The sequence below is a fragment of the Schistocerca gregaria genome, chromosome 5 (genome assembly GCF_023897955.1).
Source record: "Schistocerca gregaria isolate iqSchGreg1 chromosome 5, iqSchGreg1.2, whole genome shotgun sequence".
Lineage (NCBI taxonomy): Eukaryota > Metazoa > Arthropoda > Insecta > Orthoptera > Acrididae > Schistocerca > Schistocerca gregaria.
The window spans coordinates 89,894,135-89,914,821 of NC_064924.1; the positions used below are offsets into that span (position 1 = coordinate 89,894,135).

At 46.0% G+C, this 20,687-nt stretch overlaps 1 protein-coding gene across 1 annotated transcript in view; it reads left to right on the forward strand.

Moving 5' to 3' along the window:
* LOC126272980 (methyl farnesoate epoxidase-like) overlaps positions 1-20,687 on the forward strand; it is a 176,146-nt gene that overhangs the window by 99,136 nt on the left and 56,323 nt on the right. The window contains exon 4 of the mRNA XM_049976324.1: positions 12,976-13,130. Within this exon, the coding sequence (XP_049832281.1) occupies positions 12,976-13,130 (155 nt within the window). The remainder of the gene's footprint in view (positions 1-12,975; positions 13,131-20,687) is intronic.

Sequence of the window (20,687 nt, forward strand, 5' to 3'; positions counted from 1 at the left end):
TCATCCGCAAAAAGTCTCAGTGAACTTCCGATGTTATCCAAAAGGTCATTTATATATATTGTGAATAGCAATCACACCCCTGAGGCATACCTGAAATCATTCTTACTTCGGAGGACTTCTCTCCATTGAGAATGGCCTACTGCGTTCTGTTATCTAGGAACTCTTCAATCCAGTCACACAATTGGTCTGATAGTCCATGTGTGCTTACTTTGTTCATTAAACGACTGTGGGGAACTGTATCAAACGCCTTGCGGAAGTAAAGAAACACAGTATCTACCTGGGAACCCGTGTCTATGGCGCTCTGAGTCTCATGGAAGAATAGTGCGAGCTGGGTTTAACTCGATCGTCTTTTTCGAAACCCGTGCTGATTCCTACAGAGTAGATTTCTAGTCTTCAGAAAAGTCATTATACTCGAACATAATACGTGTTGCAAAATTCTACAACTGACCGACGTTAAAGATATGGGTCTATAGTTCTGCACATCTGTTCGACGTCCCTTCTTGAAAACGGGGATGACCTGTGCCCTTTTCCAATCCTCTGGATCGCTACGCTCTTCTAGCGACCTACGGTACACCGCTGCAAGAAGGGGGGCAAGCTCCTTCGCGTACTCTGTGTAAAATCTGTGCGGTCCTGCGATGCTGTGCGAACAGTATATCTTCTGAGGCATTAATCGTGTGAAGCCCTGATATGCTGCGTGGCATTGAGAATTAGGTCGCTGAATCCATCGCTTCCGTTTACACACGACAGTCACATGATCCTGCCTAATGCGAGACAGAGTATCACGAAATGTTTAGCTGCAGTCTTGACAGGTCACGATCCTGGTGCTGTCGTAATTCAATGAAATTGTTTCTTCTTCTTACATGATGCGTAATATGATCTCACTGATTCAAATGCGATTTCTGAACGAGACACTCACTGTGCAATGTATCCTTGCTGTTTTGCACAAGCCTGGTTGTCGTTTCCTCCACACACCAGGCAGACCGTGTAGGCAGCAGCCCCGCCAGCAGGACGTGTGTAAACGGCTTTCATCAACACCGAGTCCGCCCCGATAGCTGCGCGGATTGCCGTCCTATGGGCCCAGGTTCGATTCCCGCCTGGGCCGGGGATTTTCTCCGCCCAGGGACTGAGTGTTGTGTTGTCTTCATGATCATTACATCCCTATCCGGCGCGCAGGTCGCCCAGTGTGGCGTCGAATGTAATAAGACCTGCACCAAGGCAGTCGGAACTGCCCCGTAAGGGACCTCCAAGCCAATGACTCCAAACGCTCATTTCCATTTCCATTAACAATGAAGCGTCAAAGAAACTGATATAGGCATGCATATTCAAATGCAGAGATATCTAAAAAGGTAGAATACTGCGCTGCGGTCGGCAAAGCCTATATAAGACAACAAGTGTGTGGCGAAGTTGTGTGATTGGTTACTGTTGCTACAATGGCTGGTTATCAAGATTTAAGTGAGTCTGAACGAAGTATTATAGTCGGTACACGAGCGATGGGACACAGCATCTCCGAGGTAGCGATGATGTGAGGATTTTCCCGTATGACCATTTCACGAGTGTACTGTGAATATCAGGAATCCAGTAAAACATCAAGTCTCCGACATCGCTGCGACGGTAACAGATACTGCAAGAACGGGATCAACGGGGCCAAAGACAATCGTTGAACGTGACATAAGTGCAACCCTTCCGCAAACTGCTGCAGATTTCAATGCTCGGCCATCAACATGTGTCCGCGTGCGAACCATTTCAACGAAATATCATCGAAATGGGCTTTAGGAGCCGAAGGCCCACTAGTGTACTCTCGATGACTGCACGACACAAAGCTTTACGTCTAGCCTGGGCCTGTCAACACCGACATTGGACTATTGATGACTGGAATCATGTTGCCTGATCGCACGAGTGTTGTTTCAAATTGTATCAAGGGGATGGACGTGTACGGGTATGGAGACAACCTCATGAATCCATGGACCTGCATGTCGGCAGGGGACTGTTTCTCCTGGTGCTGCGTGTGACTGGCAGTGATATGGGACCCTTGATACGTCTAGATACGGCTCTAGAAGCTCACAGGTACGTAAGTATCCTGTCCGATCACCTGCATCCATTCATGTCCATCGTCCATTCCGATGGATTTGGGCAATTCCAGTGGGACAGTGCGACACCCCACACGTCGAGAAGTGCTGCAGAGTGGCTCCAGGAACACTCTTTTGAGTTTAAACACTTCCACTGGCTAGTAAACTTCCCAGAGATGAACATTATTGAGCATATCTGGGGTGCCGTGCAACGTGCTATTCACAAGAGATCCCCACCCCGTCGTACTCTTACGTATTTATGGACACCCTGCAGGATTCATGGAGTCAATTCCCTCCAGCGGTACTTCAGACATTAGTCGACTCTATGCCACGTCGTGTTGCGGCACTTCTGCGTGCTTTTGGGGGTCCTACGCGATATTAGGCACGTATACCAGTTTCTTTGGCTCTTCGGTGTATATCCTTGTATGACCTGGGTTGTTTACCATGGAATTACACATCGCCTCCACAGCGTCTCGGAGCACCAACCTCTCCGACAGGCAGCGCACCTGCGCAGCACGGAGCATTGTCGGCTGTGCACTACAGACGTCTGAACAGACATGGCTTATTCGCCCGGAGACCTGCAAAGTGCATTCCACTGACCCCTGGTCACAGGAGAGCCCGTAAAGCCTGGTGTCAAGAACACAGTACATAGTTATTGGAACAGTCGTCGCAGGTTATGTTCACAGACGAGTCCAGGTATATTATTAGAACAGTGATTCTCGCCGGGTTTTCATCTAGCATAAACCAGATACCAACCCCTTAATGTCCTTGAAAGCGACCTGTATGGAGGTCATGGTTTGATGCTGTGGGGTGGGATTATGATTGGTGCACGTACACCCCTGCATGTCTTTGACAGAGGAACTGTAACAGGTCACGTGCATCAGGACGTCATTTTGCACCAGTATGACCACCTTTTCAGGGGTGCAGTGGGTCCCACCTTCCTCCTGATGGATGATAACGCACGGCCCCACCGAGCTGCCATCTTGGAGGAGTACCTTGAAACAGAAGATATAAGGTGAATGGAGTGGTGTGCCTGTTCTCCAGACCTAAACCCCATCGAGCACGTCTGGGATACTCTCGGTCGACGTATTGCTGCATATCTTCAAACCCCTAGGACACTTCAGGAGGGACCGATGACCTATGCAGTTTTGTCCCTTTAATCCTCAACCAACCACTTCAGGAGCTTCGACGGGCGCTGGTGCAAGAATGGGAGACTATACCCCAGCAGCTTCTCGACCACCTGATCCAGAGTATGCCAACGCGTTGTGCGGTCTGTGTGCGTGTTCATGGTGATCATATCCCATATTGATGTCGGGGTACATGCGCAGGTAACAGTGGCGTTTTGAAGCACATGTGTTTCGGGACGGTTTTCTCAAAGTATTGCCAATAAAGACCTATTTCATGTGTGTTCCCTAAGTCCCTATGCTATTAGCGCGTTTTGTGTAGTGCCTTGTTGTGTGGCACCACTTTCTGCAATTATCCTTCATTTATGAGCATGAGTGTAGTTACTCTTTTAAAGAAGTGGTTCCCAACCTGGGTGTAATAACCCCCGAGCTCTAAAATGAATTTTTCTGAGGAGTAAAAACTTAACGATTCGATTCTGTTTTAGTGACGAAACTGAATTATTTTCAAGATTCATTACTATTATCATAATTTCGTAAGACACTAATAATTATATAACATTATGACCACTGAACTACTATCGATATAATTGCATCCAGGCAATAGCAGCGTCAGCTCGTGAAGAATGAGTGATAGTCAGACACACACATGTAGTATCAGTGAGTGTGCTGTCCGTGTGTAGAATGGGGAAGGATCATGATCTATCTGAGTTTGACTGAGGGCAGATTGCGATAACCCGGAGGGCTCGGCACGAGCGTTTTAGAAGCTGCACGACTTGTCGGGTATTCGGGAAGTGCTGTGGTGAGTGTCTTCAAGCTGAAGCGAAACCCATGTGAAACCACGTCCAGACGTCGTGGGGTAGGGGGCGGCCGCCCCTCATTACAGATGTCTGGCAAAACAGGATAGGTGGCGAACTGTGGCGAAACTAGCATCAGACGTTAATTCTGTGAAGAATGCAAGTGTGTGTGAACACACAGTGTACTGAACATTCCTAACGATGGGCCTCCGCAGCCGACAACACATGCATGTGCCAATGTTAGCATACGACATCGGCAACTACGACTGAAACTGGCACGTGCTCATCGGCACTGGACGTTGGCGCAGTGGCAGAGTGTTGCATGGTCTGACAAATCCCGATACCTGCCGATGGGAGGGCGCGAATCCGTAGCCTTGCAGGGGAACAGCTCCTTGACACCTGTACTTCCAAACAGAGACAAGCTGGCTGCGACTTCATTATGCTCTGAGGAAAATTCACGTGGGCATCCATTGGTCCAGTGGAGCTCGTGCAAGGCACCATTGCGGGCAAGGAGCATCGTAAACTGGTTGCAGATCACGTAACCCCTTCATGACGATTATCTTTCCCGGCAGCAGTGGCATTTTTCAGCAGGATCATGGGCCATATCACAAGTCCAGGAGTGTGATGGAATTGTTCGAGGAACACAGTGACCAGTCCCAGATGATGTGCTGGTCCTCAACTTTCCAGGTCTGAACCCTATCGAACTCGTCTGGAACGTTGCGTCAGAACTCACGGCCCCCTCCCCGAAATTTACGGGAATTATGTGACCTGTGCGTGCAGATGTGGTGCCAACTCCCGACAGCGACCTACCAAGGCCTCACTGCCTCCATGCCACCACGCGTCGCGGCTGTTATCCGCGCCAAAGGGGGATATAACACCTATTGCGTGAGTGGTCATAGTGTTCTGGCTAATCAGTGTAACGCACATTGTGAGCTATGAAAAGGGAACGAAAGCCATTCATATGCCTGCTTAATCGGACTTCGGGAATATTCGTTAGTCTGAAGGAGGGAAAAAAATCCCAGTTTCAAATTCGTTCGTATACTTTCCCCCTGTTTTCACTCTATATAAAAATTTTGCACTTGGGCGCCCCTCTCAGCTTGACGCTACAAGCGACCGCTTGAGTTTTAACACATTCATTTCTATGCCTGTACGCCATTCGGGCGAGCATGTGTCGGTTGTGTGGTAGACGCCCGTATCTCTTGCGGACGCAGCTTTTCCATCCACTGCATTGTGTTTTCCGGCTCGCTACACCGGTTGTTGGACACCTGTAGTGGTTCAAATTTCGTCCACTAGATGCAGCAGGACTCGTTTCAAACTGTGCCGCAGCTGTTGGAACTGTCATGAAGAACAGAAAGGGCCTACCGAGAAGATTCAAATCAAAGAAGCTGAAACAAAATGATTTTTTAAAAGGAATGGTTCTTTTCTACCGCTCTAATGGAAAAATAATCGTGATCGTGATGTATATGGCCTCTCAAAACGACATTAGGCAATCACCAAAGAGGTTCCTGTACGTTCAAAAGGAGGTTATTAAAGGACCATAAATCCAAACATTGTGATAGATTATGACACGAGCAAGACTGCTGGTGCAGGCCGTGTCAGGCAGCTGTGCAGATACTACCCCTTCGCAAGCAAATCATTGAAGTGGTGGAAAAAACTTTTCACCCACGTTTTCCTAATGTCTGCTGTGAATAGTTCTATTTTGTACAAGGCTATCACCAAGCAAAAAAAAATCTCTAGTGGAATGTATGGAAAAAAGTCAGCATGGACTTTGCAGCTGCAGGAGGAAACATTCTATCATTGGAACCAACACCGACCACTACCCTAGATAGGCATTTTGGTCGTTTTTTTTTCAGGGAAGGCACCACCCTCTGTCAACAAAGCAAACGCCATATGTTACTGTAAAGTATGCTCTGAGAAAGGAAAGAAAGAGACTAGCAAGCGGGTGAAACCTTCCCGTCTCGTCCATATCTCTTTTATTACGCAACCTTCCCTTCTACAATATCCTATGAAACCTTCCCTTAGGATTTCTACCTCATGCTTAATAATAACAAATGAAATCTTCCCTTTGAAATTAATTCTCTTTCTCAATCTTCGCATACAAATTTAAATGCTGCTTATTAAAAGTTATTTTCTGATTATTTCGACGAAACTTAGAATGTGTCGACGTCGTGGCCCTCAGTCGTTACCTGCAATAACCCAAAACTGTTCCTTTCCTTTTTTACTGTTTCTGGATCGCCATCTGACTGATACATCGAACTGCGACATGAATATACTTACTCTGTTTTACTATACTCTATTAGCTGCTGGTGGGCTGTAATAATAAATGGCTGTATTTATTACCAAAGCTGACGTTATTCTTTAATTAATTTGACTGACGTTATGTAATTCATAGTTAAACTTTTTCTTGACAAAAATAAAATTTTGCGAAGTTTTACGGTGATGGTTTTTGAGGTTATAATCAGTAATGCAATATTGCTTTAAAAATTAATTATATTCTGAATGAAATGATTTCTTGTAAATCATAGCTGGTGGCTGACAGGCACACCGTTCCTCTTAACCTCTCGCTTCAGACCGGCTACCGACTCGATTCACTTCTCGCTTACTACTGACTTCCTACGAACGCTAAAGTGCGGTCCCTCCTGCCAACAATGCTTTCTGGTGCAAACAATCCCTGCTACCATTGCAAAATGTATCAATGCGCGGTCTTTCCCGCTCTTTTCTTAAAATGTATCCATACGCTGTCTCTCCCGCCCTTTTTAAAATTATATCAATGTGCCGTCTCTCTTGCCAACAATACTTTGGTGCAGACATTTCGTGCTACCACAATTATTTCCAACATGACAAATATTAATTATTCCTACTTAAATCTATTAATAAAATATAAACATCTTTCATAAATTGTGGTTTGAATATAGACAATAGAAATATACACGACTAACACGGGTAAGGAAAGAAAGCAGCTGGGGTACAAAGAATGCAATGTTAAGACTTTGTGTACGACAATATTTTCAAGACTACCATTTACAGGTGAATCGTGTATTGATTGTATGTAATCTTTTTGGTCATAAAGTACGCCCTTACGATGCTATTTTTTTGTTTTTATTTGTACTTGGAGTCTATATCAGCAAGTGTAACACTTTTTCTACCGGGGAAGAAGTTCCTTCGCGTGTTTAACAACGCTAACGCACCAGTGCTGTTGCGGACATATACACTGGTGTCCAAAATTAAAGTAACAAACGGAAATGCAAGGTTGCGTTTATTTTGCCACAAAACAGTATAAACAAGTAATAGTAAAATAGAAACACCATAAAAAATGCAGAACGTAAACAATTGCAACATGCATAACTGTAGATAAAAATGTTCTTCGTTTTTTCCAACGTAACGGATTTGTACATATCTTCCGACAACTGGTTAATGTTCTCACAATGGGGTGTGACCACCTCTGGCAGCAACACAAGCCTGAAAACGACACGACCTGCAGTAAATAATGACATCAAATTGTTCAAATGGCTTTTAGCACTATAGGACTTAACATCGGAGGTCATCAGTCCCCTAGAACTTAGAAATACTTAAACCCAACTAACCTAAGGACATCACACACATCCATGCCCGAGGCAGGATTCGAATCTGCGACCATAGCAGTCGCGCACGCTTGTGGACTGAAGCGCCTAGAACCACTCGGCCACTGAGGCTGGCAATGATGACATCAATCTCGTGTTGAGGTAATAACGCCCGTTCTTCCCGCAGAGCCGTTCCCAAATCTTGAGAAGTGCCTGGTGGATGCTGACGTGATGCAAGTCGTTTCCCTAGCGTTTCCCAGATATGCTGTATTGGGTTCAAATTGTGAGATCGAACTGGCCACGCCATGCGTGCAGTATCTTCCATTTCCAAGAAAACATGAGCCACTCGTGCCCTTTGAGATCGAGCGTCCATCGATACGAAGTCTGTGCCCACAGCACCTCGCAACAACCATAAAAGAAGTCCCAAGATCTTGTCACGGTACCTGACAGCAGTTAAACCTTGCAGATTCACCCACGTAGAATTTCATGAAGTGGGAGTTCGAGTTGCCAACATAATCCCAGCCCACACCATTAGGGGTCCTCCTCGATTCGGTCTCCTTCCACACTATCTGTGTCCCGTAACTGTGTTCCACTTTCCCGCCAGATACGAATCCATCGAGACACATTCTCCAGACTCATCTGTAGAAATAACATTGGCCGACTATTCGACCGTCCAGGTGTCATGTTGATGACGTCACTCTATACGTTCTTTTCAGTGAAGATGTCAGACATAGACATACAGCAGGTCTCTGAGAATAAAGGCCACTCTACCGAAGCCTTCTGTACACCGTTTGGCTCGATACAGCACATCCAGTGGATGTTGCGAGCTCACATGCCAGTTGCCGTACGGTACTAAGGCGGTGCTGTTGTGCCCACACAGTCAAATAATGGTCCTGTCATCTGAAGTCACACATGGCCAGCCCCGTCCTGTTCTTCAGAATAAAGTTACGGCCTCTATACACTGTCGCCACATCCGAGAAACAACAGAACGATTCACATTAAGCCATCGGGCCAAATCAGTTTGCTACTGTCCTGCATCCTATCTTTCTATGGCCCTCCGTCCGCCCCTATAGCTGAATGGTCAGCGTGACGGATTGCCGTCCTAAGAGGCCCGGGTTCGATTTTCGGGGATTTTCTCCTTTCAGGGACTGGGTTTTGTCTTGTCTTCATCATTTCATCTCCATCCGGCGCGCAGGTCACCCAATGTGGCGTCGAATGTAATAAGACCTGCACCAAGGCGGCCGGACCTGCTCCGTAAAGGACCACCCGGCCAGCGATGTTAAAGGCCAAAAGCTCATTTACATTATGGCCCTCCACCGTAGAGAGACCGGTAGCCATCTACTCTATATCTACATCTACATTTATACTCCGCAAGCCACCCAACGGTGTGTGGCTGAGGGCACTTTACGTGCCACTGTCATTACCTCCCTTTCCTGTTCCAGTCTCGTATGGTTCGCGGGAAGAACGACTGACGGAAAGCGTCCGTGCGCGCTCGAATCTCTCTTATTTTACATTCGTGATCTCCTCGGGAGGTACAAGTAGGGGGAAGCAATATATTCGATACCTCATCCAGAAAAGCACCCCCTCGAAACCTGGACAGCAAGCTACACCGCGATGCAGAGCGCCTCTCTTGCAGAGTCTGCCACTTGAGTTTGCTAAACATGTCCGTAACGCTATCACGGTTACCAAATAACCCTGTGACGAAACGCGCCGCTCTTCTTCGGATCTTCTCTATCTCCTCTGTCAACCCGACCTGGTACGGATCCCACACTGGTGAGCAAGACTCAAGTATATGTCGAACGAGTATTTTGTAAGCCATCTCCTTTGTTGATGAACTACATTTTCTAAGGACTCTCCCAATGAATCTCAACCTGGTACCCGTCTTACCAACAATTTATTTTATATGATCATTCCACTTCTAATCGTTCCGCACGCATACTTCCTGATATTTTACAGAAGTAACTGCTACCAGTGTTTGTTCCGCTATCATATAATCATACAATAAAGGATCCTTCTTTCTATGTATTACTTTTGTCTATGTTAAGGGTCAGTTGCCACTCCCTGCACCAAGTGCCTATCCTCTGCAGATCTTCCTGCATTTCGGTGCAATTTTCTAATGCTGCAACTTCTCTGTATACTATCCGCGAAAAGCCGCATGGAACTTCCGACACTATCTAATAGGTCAGTGCTATACTGCACTGTCTGTGACTGTGTGCTCAGCGATTGTTGGTGTGAGCCTACCAGGCAAACACCTCGTTTCATAAGAGTCCTGACGTCATCGTTGGTATGGTTGTCCGTTGACCAGAATGCCATGTTCCGTGCAGAACACGTTCGTACAGACATGGGATTGAGAGTTTGTATGATTATGGCGCGAATTAGATATATGACAGGGAAATAGCACTTCGTTGCTTTGGGTTTGGACACCAGTGCATATACAGGGTGGTGCATTGATCGTGACCCTGCCAAATATTTCACAAAATAAGCGTCAAACGAAGAAACTACAAAGAACGAAACTTCTCTATCTTGCAGGGGGAAACCAGATGGCGCTATGGTTGGCCCACTAGATGGCGCTGCCATAGGTCTAACGGACAACTGCGTTTTTTTAAAAATAGGAACCCCAATTTTTTATTGCATATTCGTTTAGTACATGAAGAAATATAAATTTTTTAGTTGGACTACTTTTTTCGCTTTTTGATAGATGGCGTTGTAATAGTCACAAACATATCGCTCACAATTTTAGACGAACAGTTGGTAAGAGGTAGGTTTTTTAAATTAAAATACAGAACGTAGGTACGTTTGAACATTTTAATTCGGTTGTTCCAATGTGATACATGTAACTGTGAACTTATCATTACTGAGAACGCATGCTGTTACAACAAGATTACCTGTACAACGTTACTGCAATAAATGCTCAAAATGATGTCTGTCAATCTCAGTGCATTTGGCAATACGTGTAACGACATTCCTCTCAACAGCGGGTAGTTCGCCTTCCGTAATATTCGCACATGCATTGACAATACGCTGACGCATGTTGTCAGGCGTTGTCGGTGGACCACGATAGCAAATATCCTTCAACTTTCCCCACACAACGAAATCCGGGGACGTCAGATCCGGTGAATGTGCGGGCCATTGTATGGTGCTTCGACGACCAATCCACCCGTCATCAAATATGCTATTTAATACCACTTCAACCACACGCGAGCTATGTGCCGGACATCCATCATGTTGAAAGTACATCGCCATTCTGTCATGCAGTGAAACATCTTGTAATAACAACGTTAAAACATTACGTAGGAAATCAGTATACATTGCACCATTTAGATTGCCATCGATGAAATGGGGGCCAATTATCCTTCCTCCCATAATGCCGCACCATACATTAACCCGTCAAAGTCGCTGATGTTCCACTTGTCGCAGCCATCGTGGATTTTCCGTTGCCCAATAGTGCATATTATGCCGGTTTCCGTTATCGCTGTTGGTAAATGACGCTTCGTCGCTAAATAGAACGCGTGCAAAAAATCTGTCATCGTCCCGTAATTTCTCTTCTGCCCAGTGGCAAAACATTACACGACGTTCAAAGTCGTCGCCATGCAATTCCTGGTGCATAGAAATATAGTACGGGTGCAATCGATGCTGATGTAGCATTCTCAACACCGACGTTTTTGAGATTCCCGATTCTCGCGCAGCTTGTCTGCTACTGATGTGCGGATTAGCCGCGACAGAAGCTAAAACACCTACTTGGTCATCATCATTTGTTGCAGGTGGTGGTTGACGTTTCACATGTGGCTGAACACTTCCTGTTTCCTTAAATAACGTAACTATGCGGCGAGCGGTCCTGACACTTGGATGATGTCGTCCAGGATACCGAATATCATACATATCACACGGCCGTTGGGCATTTTGGTCACAATAGCCATACATCAACACGATATCGACCTTTTCCGCAATTGGTAAACGGTCCATTTTAACACGGGTAATGTATCACGAAGCAAATATCGTCCGCACTGGCGGAATGTTACGTGATACCATGTACTTATACGTTTGTGACTATTACAGCGCCATCTACCACAAAGCGAAAAAGGTGGTCCAACTAAAATATTCAAATTTCTTTACGTACTACACGAATATGTAATAAAAAATGGGGGTTCCCTTTTTAAAAAACGCAGTTGACATCTGTTTGACCTATGGCAGCGCCATTAGCGGGCCAACCACAGCGCCATCTGGTTTCCTCCTTCAAGCTAGACGAGTTTCGTTCTTTGTAGTTTTTTCGTTTGGTACTTATTTCGTGAGATATTTGGCCCGGTCACTATCAATGGATCACCCTGTACAAGCAAGCATATTTCTTAATCTGTATTGTATATGGTATAATTATGCTAAATGTGCGCCTCTAACATGCTTGACAATTGTGTAATCATTCTTTAAATTTGCTAGAAAACCGACAGTTACTTATGCAATCGAAGAGGGTACGATAGGAGTGTCTAAAGTGCTAAACCAGAATCCCTTCAGATCCTGGAACGCCATGCTCTTTGCCTCGCCTATCGCATCCATCTCCCCTCCCCGACGCGGATCCTGTACGACCTTATCCCGTTCCCCCACCTCCTTCTTTTCCTCGAACAGATACGGATCCTCTACACCTCCCGTAAACTCGATCCTCCTCACCCGCTGGTCTCTCCCATCCTCTCCTACCACCATCTGCTGTCGCACCTGCACTTCCACCTCCCACCTGCTCTCCATCTTTCCACTCTCCATACCCTCTCCCAAGGTGGGTTCCGCCAGCTCCCCTTCCCTGATGATGCCCTCCTCCCCTCCATCTATCCCTCCTACCAACTTTGATCCTCCCTCCCTCTTCCTGTGTTTGTTGCTATGGGCACCTTCTCTCCCTTCTCTCCCCCTTCGCTCCCTCCTCCCTTTCTCCCCACTCCTCCACCAGGCTTCCCCTACCCCCATACCTCCATTCCTCCTCCCACCTCCTCTGCCATTGGCATCTTTGCTCTCCCCTCTCCCTCCCCCTCCCCCTTCTTCCCCTCTTGGCAAGTCCCCGGACTTGCACACGTTACGTGGACATTTGCGCGCTGGACATCACCGCCATCAGTTTCTCCTCTGTGTGCCATCGTGTATGTGTTTAGTGTTTGCCGTCATGCTCCTACGTTCACCTGTGCCGCCGAAGTCGCCAGTGTTTGTGCGCCATGCCGACAGTTTTTAGTGTGTTTTTCTTCGAGTGTGACCGGCTTCGTGTTTTTTGTATTCTGTGTCTACTGTTTTTTGCCCGCCACTTTGTTCAGTCTTTTCTGTGTCTTCTGTATTTATTTTCAATGTCAAACCTGTGGCTGAAGAGCGGCGTAGGATGATGCTGACAGCCTACTTTTTGTAAAGGTGTTCAAATAACAATAAAGGAAGATAAACCGTTAAACCAGCGCTGGGTGTGTGGCAGGTGTGTTCTTCACGGACGGGCCTTTCTGGGTGCAGCAACGGCGCTTCACGCTGCGCCACCTGCGGGATTTCGGCTTCGGCAAGATCAGCATGGAGGGACGCATCCTGGAGGAGGTCGAGGACCTGGTGGGCAGCCTCGCCAACAAGACTGTGCAGGTGAGCTCAGCGGCTGGAGCAAGCGGCAGCTGGTTCAGCTTTCTGGCTTCTTACCGAGAACATATTCAACAAATTAAAACTTATCAGAAGCAAACGCCAACGATCTTGCCACAGTGGTAACAGCGGTTCCCGTCAGATCACGGAAGTGCTGTTGGGCTTCGCTAGCACTTGGATGGGTGGCCGTCCTGGTCTGCTGACCTACATTGGCAAGCGTGGTGCACCCAGCCCTTGTGAGACCAGTTGAGCAGGTACTCGACTCAGAAGTAGCGGCTCCGGTCACGGAAACTAACAACAGCTGGGAGAGTGGTGTGTTGACCACATCCAGTGAAGTCTATCGGCTCGGGATGACACGGCGGTCAGTCGGTACAGTTGGGCCTTCCGAGGCCTGTTCGGGCGGAGTTTAGTTTTGAGATAAACAAATAACAACAATTAGTGCATATAAATGTATAATCTCGTCGACTTTCCCGGTGAGTTGTACTAATACGAAGATCCCTGATATTAGTTCGACGAAATGGCGCTGAGACGGTTGTTACGATTAATCAAGGAAAACACCCAGTTGGAAAACGGCGCCAAAATTAGTTGGTTACTGTCGAATTGCAATTTATAATTTCTTTATTGATTACTTCAACCATTAAAAGTCATTTCTTGACCACTTGACCAGGAACAGATCCAGAAAAGCTAACAGGCATGAGTGCCTTTTCAAAACAATTTACTTTACAGTTAACGGCCAAGCCATTTTACTTAAAACCGGCTTTGATAAAACATTTGATAACAAATCAGAATTTTCCAAGTAATGAAATTAAAATCTTTACCGTTAATAGTCAAGCCATTTTACTTAAAACAGACATTTAAAAACAAAATTAAAACTTTCCAAGTAATGAAACAAAACACCAATTTGCACACAATTTCGCTACCGAACATGTAGGGAGCCACTTCTTTTAAATTTTGGCACAACAAGATATTAAACTACAAGGTCTCGCTAACAGGGAGGCAGAACTAGCATTTTCAAAGGATGCCAAGTAGATTAAAACAATCAAAGTAAAGATACAGTCATTCACCTTTTACAATAACTAACAATTTTAAAGCCATGTAATTTTAAAAAACCCACCAATGAAAGACTAAAATACAACCATTTAACATTTTACAATTGCTAACAACTTTAATACCATGTCCTGCCACCAAAATGTCGTGGGACAGAAATAATTAACCGACCGGGTGTAAGGGCGGCCACGATTGTCTCCCGAAGGATGCTCAGGCTAGAAGCGGACTTACAGACCCACAACGCCTTACATTCAGCAATCACATCGACCTCACGCGAGGCCAGAGGAGGAGGTGGAATCAAATCAGATCAGCCATAATCCCTGCCCAAAAATACACTTCCTCCCATGCAGTACTAATAAGAAGTCAAAAGATAACTGACTGTAATTACACCGGCGACAAGGACAGGAAATCCGAACGCAGGAGGCCACAAGGCACAAAAAATGTAATGTAAAATAATAATCCGTGCCCAAAAATACACTTCCAGCGGGCAGTACTATTAAGAAGCGGAAAAGATCACTGTCTATAAATACACCGGCGACAGGGACAGGAAGCCCGAACGCAGGAGGCCACAAGGCAGAAAAGACGCTGGTTGCACAAACCAAAATTCGTCAATTAACATCTAAACCTTTAACCAACGTAACTTGCAGTTTATCAGAGAAACAGCAGGTGAACTCCGATGCAAACGTTCCTCACACCCGACCGTGTCAATGTCGCCAGCGTACCCAACTGGGCACAGTCACGCAGCTATGCGCTCTGTCACCGGAGCCCTCGTCTTCTCTGCACCCACGGCGGCGAAATACCACTCCTCAGGTTAGGCGAGTTACTAGTCCATCATTCCCGCCTCCAGGAGGAAAATTGAGAGACATCCGTTGCCGCTTCCACCAAGTAGTGACTCGGAACCACAGGCGTTGTCCTCGGGTGATCACAGCAAGAGCTTACGGCCTTGTCCCTTTAACTCGTCCCACACGTCTCGCACCTCCAGGATAGACCACGCGGCTTCCCGGAACAACAGCCAACTCTCCACCCGCCACGCCCCGCCGCGGTCTCATCGTATGACATTCTCTAATTCCCGATTTTAAAAACCGACCGAGCGACTCATCACCGCTAGGCAACCAACCGGCACCAACCGGCCACCCCCCCCCCCCCCCCCCCCCAAAGATCTTGTTCTCTACACAAGGCAAACAGGAAGCAACGATTCGAAGATCGATAAGACCAGACACGCCGCCAGAGGGGAATCTCAACGGAATCGTACGCAGCATAACTATAAATATGAAAGAATCAATTACCGTTGGAATGGAAGGACTCAGAACAATCTTAACAGCGCGGTATATGTTGAGAGCCGACTGACGGCTCAGGCGCGGTACTTCGTCAAGTCCCATTATCATCTGGCGAAACGTCGAAACTGCGTCTGGATCACATTTATGTAGGTGACGCTGTGGGGCTTTGCTGGCGCCCTATTTCGAGCCACGTATATTGTGACTATTTCAACACGCCCTCACCACCACTTACTTTCATTGTGGAGTAGGCGTTATCAAGAACAGGTGGACGGTGTGGCTACTGTGTCTCCCCTGTCACCAGAGACAGCAAATCTACATGTGGAAAATTTTGAGGAAATGTCTAGTAAAACCACACGCTTAAATATCCAAGCATTTGTACAGAGACCTTGTGAGCCTGGGGTTGATCTCAGATTCTGTTATTCTGTGCAACGGATTAATCTGAGATGTACCCTTCAACCTGTGGCACCTACAAGATGCAGTTTCCACCTCCACACTACTACATAAGTCAGACAGACTCTCCTAACGTTATAAAGAGAAATGCCTGAAAAACTTTCAGCAATAAATATCTTCTGGAGTCGTCTGCTGTAAGGAAATGACACAAAAATTCACAAAATTTCTTTCGTAACTAGTGGGATACTTGGGTACTGGAGTAGTGCTAGTTAGTGTAAGAAAAACATGAAACTAACGAAAGTTATTATTTATTTTGCAAAAATTCTGATAAATCACAATGACACTTTTAGTTATGAATTGAAGTTATATACTGGTTCTATTCGGAATGTGAAGTTACCACTCAAGGATAGGATTCGCTAATGATATTTCTATACAAAGTTTGTTGTTGACTTGGCAGAATGGCTGAGAGGTGCGCCTACTCAACTTGAATAATTATCCTTTAGAATGTTGCTAGGTACGGCCGAGGCTGTCGCGTGTGAAATGCAGTGAAGTGTACCGTTGTGGAGGAAACATGGGGCTCGCAATAGCTGTAGAGCACAATACCGTAAGCTGCGATGACTGCTCGCTGCTGACAAATAAGACAACTCTCGTTCTATCTGGAATGACCTTCGCCAATCAAACTCTCCCTACACCTCGATGAAGTCAACTATTGGCGTGGTACACCGGTCAGATAACCAGTCCACCGCAATGCCACTCAAAAATTCGCTCGCAGGCGTTTAACTACAACTCTGTCCGTTCACACCGCACAATAAGTGTGTCGGCCAACACAGTGAACAACGTTTAATCGGAAGCACTCAATATAGAGCGTCGCACTTCGATTCGCTCTCGACAGAGAGGCTCTCCCAGTGAAGTACTGAGGAGAGACTTGTTCCTCGCTCCAAGAGCGACAACGGAATGGCTCCTCTCTACGCCAGATGTGAAGGGGTATATCTTTCGGTCTCTTCCATTACACCTTCAGCTCAAGGCGTCAGAAATATCGTGTGCCAATCAGCATTGCTCTTCTAAAACGGGAGAATGACGTTTCGTTTAAGGCGACCAATCTGGAAAGATGTGTAAAGAATGCGTAGGCTGGCCGCTCCCACACAGTATAGTGGAATTTGCTTATAAGCTGAACACGGGGTCGTTCCTCCTTTCCCTCAGGCACTCGCTGTCCTCTTCACGGGCGGTCACCTCGGCGTTTGGCATTGACTCGTCCTGTGAAGGGACTGGCGTCCCGTTGTGCGACTTGCGTCTCCCGAACGAAAAGCTCCTGTGACCGTCGCGTCTGGAATGTATGTGTGTATGCCAGCCTCGAGTATTTCAACCCCGGTGCGCTTACTTGTTATTTGCATATCGTTTACATGAATTCATACAACATTGACTTTATGTTATCGAGTTTCGGTTCGAATGAAGCGTCTTGATGTGCGGAATATGATTGTGAGGGCGGAATATGTAAGCAATTAAAGTCAGGAGACCACGATGTCTTACAACCTAGATGACACCTTCTTTTTGGAGCCACGTGGCAGGGAAGCCTTGGATGAATTTCTTGACCCCATCGACGCCATCCACAAGTACAAGATGCGTCCGAAAAGTTCGGTGAATGGTCTCAGAAAATAAAGAAAGCAACAGTTACAAACAAAATACCATATCTGGCCTTCAAAGTGCACACCATTAGCTACAACGCACTTCTGACATCGGCTGTAAAGCTGTTGACATCGGTTTTAAAGCTGTTGGAAACTGTTACCAAAAGGTTCTTATGGAATCACTCGAAGCACCGTGGTCGCGCGTTGTTGGATATCCGCATCATTACAGGAGCTTGGTGCTGCCAATACGGTCCAGATACCAAGCGACAGTCAGTGACATGGGATTTATAGTCTTCCCCGCCTCCCTTGGGTAGGAATTCATGATGGATCAAGCCCTTGCTTTCGAAAAAGTGCTCAACACCGAATTAAAACTTGGATTTTGTGAGCTGGCTTCTTTCCGAGACTGTCGTACTGGTAGCGCCAGGTCTCATCTCCTGTAATGCTGCGAATATCCAACAATACGTGACGGCGGTGCTCCCATCGATTCCACGAGAAGTGTTTGGTTACAGTTATCAAGATCTTCACAACCAAAGTCGCAAGTGTGTTGTACCTATGGTGAAAACTTTGAAGGCCAGTATGCGTGCGGTGTTTGTAGCTCTCATTTCCTTTATTTTCTGAGAACATTCAGCGAATGTTTCGAATGCACCTTGTACATAAAATTCACTCTGTAATTAGAGGAAGATAACTGTCTACCATTCGTTGACACCTGTGTACGGAAGAAGCAAGATGGCACATTACATCATCCTGTGTTCAGGAGACCAACGCATATGGATCTGTGTTTGCGTCACCTAGTTTCCACCACCAAAGTGAACTCCCTACAGTTTTGAGAACACTTGTCACGGCCAGGTCAGACATGTTTTAATGTTTCAACATGCACTTGAGAATTGCTATAAAGCCCAAATCATGATTGAGTAAAAAATGGAAATTAAAAGTCATGTATACATCTCCAGAATTTGAGAATGAGAACAATTAGCAACTTCATACAAACTTTATATATAATAATAAATCTTTTAGAAACTTTTTCTTCTGAAACCTCCCACGAAACAACGGAAGGAAAGAAAGTCTATCGCATGCTACATTTTCACTGTCGATGAAGTAACGCTTCTGCATGAATCTTGACGTTTTGATTTATTATTTTTTTATCACTAAATCTATTCGCAACACATTTTGTGGACAGTATTCACATATGCCACTGAATGTACCTGTAAAATCAGATCATTGTACGTCGTACAGTACAAGAGATATGACGTTACGTACATCGTGATTCATGGAAAAGTAGCTTTTCTGAAAACGGAACGCAAATTACTCACACTACACTAATACATTGTTTGATAACGAGAGTTCTTCTTTACTCACGACGTTATTAGGGGTTTTATGTCTCAAACCATAAAGATTTTACATGTTTAACGTTAAATATTTAGCACATTAACTCATTTATAATGTAATCACAAGTTTGAAGTTGTTTTATACACGGGAGTCCGATTCTTTAAAGAATTGGGGGTGATTTGGGAAGAGGCATTACTGGTTAAATATAATTTTCCAATTCTTGCCGAAATAACCAGATATATACTCCCCAGATGTGGTCAGGATACTATTTTAACACTATGATACTTCAGAATCCTTGTAATCCTGCCTGTCGGTGGTCCCACATGGTGGAAAACGCAGTTGCTTGTTCTCTTCCTGGGCCATTTCGATGCTGCACGTTGTTGGCACTGCCTTCTGAATTTGTCTGACACTGTAAGTTACCCCTGCGGAACACCTGTGTTGTTGGTCTTGAGGCAGGCTGTCCTCGTCACTTATGGCACAGGTGACGGCTGAGATTGTTGTCTTACCGCCTGAAAAAGGCAATGCTAAGGTTGTTCTTTCCCATAAGGACTACATTGAGAAGATGCAGAGCCTGCTAAATGACGAATCTTACAAGAAGATCAACGTTGACCCCACAAAGAAGGTGGGGAACAAGACGAGAACTCTTCTCAAGGACGCAGATTTAGCCGAGGGTGTCGCCAAGAAATTGGCATCTCAAGGACCTATACCGCCAAGACTTTTGGACTCCCTAAAGTCCACAAAAAAGGTGTGCCGTTACGCACAATTATCAGCAACATTAGGGCACCTACATATTTGCTGGCCAAATACCTGGCAGAATTACTAAGCCCTTATGTGGGTAAATGCCCTCATCACGTTCGTAATTCTGTGGATTTTGTAAAACATCTCGACAACTTCAAGCTGAAAGACACAGGTATCCTGGTGAGTTTTGACGTTGTTTCATTATCCACCAGGGTGTCTCTTCGAGAGTCAGTTGAGCTTATTGCACAGAAATTTGACGAGAAGACGACCAGTCTTTTCAAGCACGTTCTGATCTCCACGTATTTTCTCTTTAATGGAGAATACTATGAACAAACAGAAGGAGTCGCAATGGGGAGCCCACTCTCGCCTGTGGTGGCGAATTTCTGTATGGAGTACTTCGAGGAGGAAGCTTTGGCGTCATCCAAATGGGAACCTACTTGTTTTCTACGTTATGTGGATGACACCTTCGTGATGTGGCGCCATGGAAGGGACAAGCTCCAAGACTTCCTTACACACCTGAACTCCATACATCCGAACATCAAATTCACTATGGACACCGAAGCAGAAGAAAGATTACCACTCCTGGACGTCATGGTCAAAAGAAGAGTGGACGGCACCCAGGGCCACGGGGTATACAGGAAGAAAACGCACACCGACCTGTATTTGCATGCGGCACCCTGCGTATAGGAATGGGATGCTAAAAACACTGGTGCACAGGGCACGCACCATCTGCTGTAAGAACTGGAACACTTCAAAACTGCACTCTGGAGAAACGGGTACTCGGAATGGTAGATCAGACGCTCTCTCCCCCCATCTCTACAGTGCAGCCTGTGGAGATGGAGAAGAAGTCACGGAGAAAGAGATAGGCACTGCCTATGTACCGTGTATTGGCGCACTATCGGGGAAAATAGGACGAATATTGAGGAAACACCGGGTAGGAACTGTCTTTTACTCACCAAATAAAACACAAGTGGGAAGTGTCAAAGGCGACCTCGGTTTGCGGAAGGCCGGCATATACCAGATTCCGTGTCAATGTGGGAAGACTTATATTGGACAGAGAGTGCGCACCATCGAAGATCGTTGCCGAGAACATCAGAGGCACACTCGACTTGGGTACCCCAACAAGTCGGCGGTCGCAGAGCACTGTTTGTCCGAAAATCACG